The sequence below is a fragment of the Triticum aestivum genome, chromosome 2A, assembly GCF_018294505.1.
Source record: "Triticum aestivum cultivar Chinese Spring chromosome 2A, IWGSC CS RefSeq v2.1, whole genome shotgun sequence".
Taxonomy (NCBI): domain Eukaryota; kingdom Viridiplantae; phylum Streptophyta; class Magnoliopsida; order Poales; family Poaceae; genus Triticum; species Triticum aestivum.
The window spans coordinates 531,246,476-531,251,881 of NC_057797.1; the positions used below are offsets into that span (position 1 = coordinate 531,246,476).

A 5,406-nucleotide genomic window follows, 5' to 3' on the forward strand; every position below is an offset into this window, starting at 1 on the left:
CCATGGATCCGTTCCTCGGAGTATCTCGAGCGGCTCGGCGCCAGGCTCGACGCCTACACCAACGCCACCAGGTCCCTCGCCGAGAAACTGAATACCCTTGACGTCAGTTGGGCCACCAGTTCACCCGCCGTCGTCCACAACCCACCATCAGCGACAACTTCGCCGGAGAGCACAACCTACGCGTCGGCGCCCGTCCCGGACGTCTCCGGCTCCACCACCAAGGCCCAGGAGATTCCCAAGGTCGGCCATGATGCAACCCCGGTCTGCATTGTGATGGTGCCTATCACTTGTTCGACGAAGTGCTCGACCCAGGTCGACACCACCGACAACGTCGACGAGGTCCATGATGCCGCCACCGCCCTTGACCTCGAGCCCACGGTCGACCCCATCCACCAAGCAGTCGAGCAGCTCGCCCTGGAGCAGGCAATGGCCTCTAGGGCCGAGGTCGTTTCTCATGTGATGACCAACACTGACGTCGACCCCAAGGCCGGCGTGCAGGAGCTCGATGCCCTCTCTGTATACACCTCCACCCAAGTGATGAGCAAGGCAGACCACGGCGTTGCCCTCATCATCTCCAGCGACCCTGCTTTGCCGGTGCTCACCATGTGTTCGACAGGCGGTCTAGTCCAGGATGGCGCATGGGTGAAGCCTGTTCATCTTGTGGACAAGAGCAAAACCTCGTGCCTACCATCGATACAGCACGGAATCGGGCAGCAACCATGGCTGTCACCTGTGCGAGTGAGGACCAGACACAGCAGACAGCTGTTCAGGCCTAGCCCGTGGCCGTCTTTCAGGTTTCATTTAGATGCAAGTTATCAGGAGGAGCCCTGTTCAGGTATATGTCGTCAATCACAGGAAGTTTTATGGTTCAGTTCTGAACTCGTTTTGAGGTTATTCAGAGATGTGGTTTTCCATCAAGTTTCTTGTTGTGAGGTGATTTCCATGGAAGAGTATATCAGTTGTTTGTCAGAAGCACAGTTGCAGTCTAGGAGTCCACCGGATCAGGCACCACCTAATACTAAAGCATTGAATGAATTGGCATTTCTCAATGTGGATATGTCTACAAGCATAAGTGTTGATGCATGGTTAAGCTTGAGATTCCTTGGAACAAACCATAGGCTCATTGATACTGCACCACACGCTGGTCATTGGATTTATTTGGATTTCAGCAACATAGGTTGTCAGGGTCGGCAGTCCTGTACATGCTCTCTAGTGCAACTGATGGCAGTAGCTGAATATTTTGCCCATTGGGATATCATCTATGATTTTGCTAACGGATTAGAAATCTGTAGAATGCATACAAAGGCACTACAGATTGTGGATGAATTAGTTAGTACCTTTCAGGTGGAATTATGCCATGCTGGTGATCTTGAGTGCAACCTCCCTCGACACTGCATAAGGATACCCCATGTTCAGATTTTCTGCTTGTCGTCTTTGCAACAGAACACTGATGATTCATGTTTCGCTAAGCAACTATTACATGAAGTCTGCTTTATGCAGTCCTCTTATAAATTATGTGCTCAAAAGGCACCATCGGTGTTCAAGTTCAGTCACAAAATTGTTCGCTTGAAGCTACCAAATTACATGAATGAAGGCATTCCATGTGTCCAGCCAACATATTACCTTGAAGGAGGCTCTGCTTGAGCATATTTGAAACTGCACGAAGTTTGTGCTGCTGTGGTTTACATGTTTGAGGCTAGTACTATTCAGATCTGGGAGTTGTTTCTCTGTTTCGAGCGTCCACTGGACCAGGCAACACTCAATACTAAACAGATGCAGTTTGACTACAAGGACTTGCAGTTTGGTCCATGCTACGTACCGCAACAAAGTGAAGATTTTCAGTTTTATCTGGATCGAACAAAATTTCTGGGTTGCATTCCTATTTCTGATAAATTACAGGGAATTATTCATATTATGCATATGTCAATGTTTTTGAGTCAAGAAGAATTTAAAGGCAGTGGCTGTGCTTCAATCAACTTTCACACTAGCAATGCATGGGAACGGTGCTCCAATCTCCTTGGGAATTGCATAAGGATACTTCCAGTGCAGCTCTCATGCTCGTGGTTTTTGAAACGGGGCAAAACTGATTCAGGTTTCAATGGTCATGACAAGCTCCTTCACAGCAAGCAACAATTGGGTGCTCTAAGTACAACACTTCCAAGTAGTGTCTATATTCAGTTCGTGCAGTTTTGGCCATTATTGTCTTTTGCTCCAGCTGGTATCACGATGCAATGGCAGTGGGACAAGCATCAATCGCGGGACAAAAATTCACAACATACTTTTATGTTGCCTCGTCCCCTTTCTGAACCAATATTATGTGAGGTTAATCATTGCTGGTATTTCGACACTCTCAAACTATTTACGATTCAGGCTGTACAATTTGCAACAGAGATTCATTATTCAGATTCCAGTCTATTTGGTAGTGTATCATTCTCCTTTGGGCATAAACAAATGTTTTTCTGGACTCCAGATACATCAGTTAGTGGCGACCACCTTGAGCAATTGTGGGATCCCGGAGGCCTTGCAAGCTATATATGCAGTACAGGTGCATTGACTTCCCTGATGCATTACTTGTTTGCAGTCTGGCTTGCATATGCGACTCCTATATGCATCCAGTTGGGAATGGAGAAGCCAATGGCTAGCGACGAACTAAATCAGGGGATGACCATCCATTTCTTGCCTGGAACATTGGAGCTTGAATGCAGACTTGACAAGCTCATAGCAATATAGGGGTTCTTGCTGCCATTATATTGCCAGTCATGCAAGTCCATGAGGAGCGGAAAAATCTGTGTGTGGGGCACACCTCATGGTCTAGGATGCTTCACAGTCGTCCAGGAAGGCTATGGGACTTCAGCTTCCAATCGAGGCACTTTTCAAGGAGGGAGGGTTTTCATCACCAATGTCGTTGTCGTCATCGTGCAAGGCTCCATCCACCACAAGTACTATCTCAACTTCGATCAAGACTATGTTGGCAACGACCACTTCTGCGGTGCCTCTTGGGATGGAGTCACCATCGGCCATGGCTACTCCAACCTTGTCGTTCAAGTCAACCCGGACTTCGACTACCATCAAGACTTCAAGCTAGTTAAGGAATGCCGCATGCAATGGGATCCTGGCGGCTCTCGGTGGTGTCGGCTTGGGGTCAAGCCGCATTTCAAGGAGGGGGGATGTTAGGAGCCCTCCTACCATCACATGCTTGGGCTGGCCCCTTGGGCCAGCTAAACGGGCCTGGCCCATTCTGGAACGACCAAGGTGATAAGAGCCTGGGAGGAGGCGACGTCCAGGGCATCCAGTGGATCAACGAACCGGCGGCGGCTACCTCTCTCCCCTATCTCCTTCCTTTCCCTTTCCTCCAGTTCATGTGTTCTTCCTCCATTAGTGTAACCATTCCTCTGTAATCACCATTATGTACTGAACCTTGTGTTGGAGTGAGATTAATCTAGAGGGAGATCGCTACTATTACAGGTAGCCTCGCCTAAGGCTAGCCCGAGATAAGCCAGTCCAGGCATGCGGGAGGCCACAATCTTCTTTTTCACGTTTTTTTGTTTTTGGTTTCTCTTTTTTTACTTTTGTTTATATTTCTAGATATTCTAAATCAATACTTTACAACAAAACACTTCTTTACATATTTAAAAAAGGGCGCTGCTACGCGTCCACCGACTGATCCGCGCGATACGTCCGCCACCTCGATGGCTGTTCGATCTACGCGCGCGCAGCTGTCCGATCGATCTCCCGGAATGTGGCTCGGTCGCCTCCCCACTCACTAATTCCTGAAACAATGGACGTGTTGCAGAAAGAAGCGATTTGTCCCGGCCCCGACAGACCTGTGCCTAGCGCGGCGCCGCCCCCAACCACCGCAAAATCAGCCGCCGCCGGCGTGGGGGGGCCTTCATGGCGCAGCACATCACGCGCCAAATGGTAGGGTCGGACGCCAATCTAGCTCACCGAGGACCCCTGCTTGGAGAACGGGTGCGGCCCTTTCTCAGCTCCAAGCGTCGCCGGGGGGCTTCCGCTGCGAGTTGGATCTGCCACTTGGTTCACAAGTCCTCCGGTGCTGTTTCCTAAAGCTCCATCGAGCAGATCCCATCAACAATCTTCGATGAGATCCTGTTTCTGAAACACTAGCTCTGTTCCACTCTGAAACATGAACACCTATGTGAAAAACAGAGCAATGAGCCTCCCAAATTTTAGTTGCACATGAGCCTCCACATTTCCTGAAACATTAATAATGGCTCTGCAACAATTACTTTGTTGCAAAACCACTGAAGTGTTGTTTTCGCCAGAAATTTTTTAATTTTGCCTTCAACATTTTTTGCAACATAGATGATGTTGCGGGAGGACTTTTGCAAAGATGGTGGTGTTGCGGATTATTTTTTTCTATCTTCACCTTTTTTTGCAACATAGATGTTGTTCCAGGAGGATTTTTGCAACATGAATAATGTTGCAGGATTTTTTTCACTGAAAAGATGGTGTCGTTTGCTGTATGAATCAAGAAATTAATGCAACAAAGTCATTGTTGCGGGAGGACTTTTGCAACAAACCCGTTGTTGCGAAAAGTATAAAAAAACATCCTGATTGGAGCAACGACGGAGGGCGAGAGCGGAGTCTAGAGCGGCGCAACAAGGCTGATGGTGACTAGAGCGGAGCTCGGGCGTGCATGCTCGAGCAGCAGCCATGGCTGCAAGCGGGGGTAAGGAGACGGAGAATACACAAGGAAAGGATAAGAGGACAAGGACACGTGTTGGACATAGGAGGCGGCGGACGCAGTGCGTGTTATCCGCCGGCTGAACAATAGCATTTTCCTTTAAAAAAATGCTAACCAGGCGTTGGAAATATGTTAAATGTGCATTTAGAAAATATTTCTAATATATACAAAAAACTGTATAGAAAAAATACATGTATATGACAAAAGTTTATTATGTATCTAAAAATCTTAATCTTGTATTAAATGTTAATAAATTATTTAAAAAATGTTAAATGTATAGAAAGTCGACCATATATTCATGAATTGTTAATATTGTATATCAAAAATATCATCAAGCCTTTGAAAAATGTTAAATGTGTATAGAAAAAATGCTAACCATGCATTTGAAAAAATGATCAAGCATTTGAGCAATTTTAACATGCTCCCTCTTACCCCCTCTTTACGTATGGAAGGTAAGAGTATATAATAGATTTGAGCCGTTGATCTCATTAATTAGTAGTTTGATTAACACTTACCTTCTTATCTTATATGTAAAAAAAGAGGGTAAGAGGGAGCATGTTAAAATTTGCTTAATTTAATATTAAAAAATCTTGATCATGTATTAAAAAATGATTTTGTATTTCAAAAATGTTACTCAAGCATTTTAAAAATGTTTAATGTGTATAGATTTTTGTTACCATCTATACAATTTTTTTAGTTAT

The 5,406-nt window shown here is 46.1% G+C and overlaps 1 protein-coding gene across 3 annotated transcripts; it reads left to right on the forward strand.

The window, feature by feature from the left end:
- The first annotated feature begins 273 nt into the window (after positions 1 to 273).
- Positions 274 to 3,459, forward strand: LOC123189261 (uncharacterized). Of its 3 annotated transcripts, none has more exons than XM_044601637.1 (2): positions 274 to 2,336; positions 2,471 to 3,459. In XM_044601637.1, exon 1 carries the CDS (start codon positions 274 to 276, stop codon positions 1,642 to 1,644), a length of 1,371 nt encoding a protein of 456 aa, XP_044457572.1. In that variant the 3' UTR covers positions 1,645 to 2,336; positions 2,471 to 3,459. The 3 variants fall into 3 exon arrangements, with proteins under 3 accessions (XP_044457572.1, XP_044457574.1, XP_044457575.1); XM_044601639.1 differs by having other exon boundaries at positions 274 to 2,322; XM_044601640.1 differs by having other exon boundaries at positions 274 to 2,317.
- The last annotated feature ends 1,947 nt before the right edge of the window (positions 3,460 to 5,406 follow it).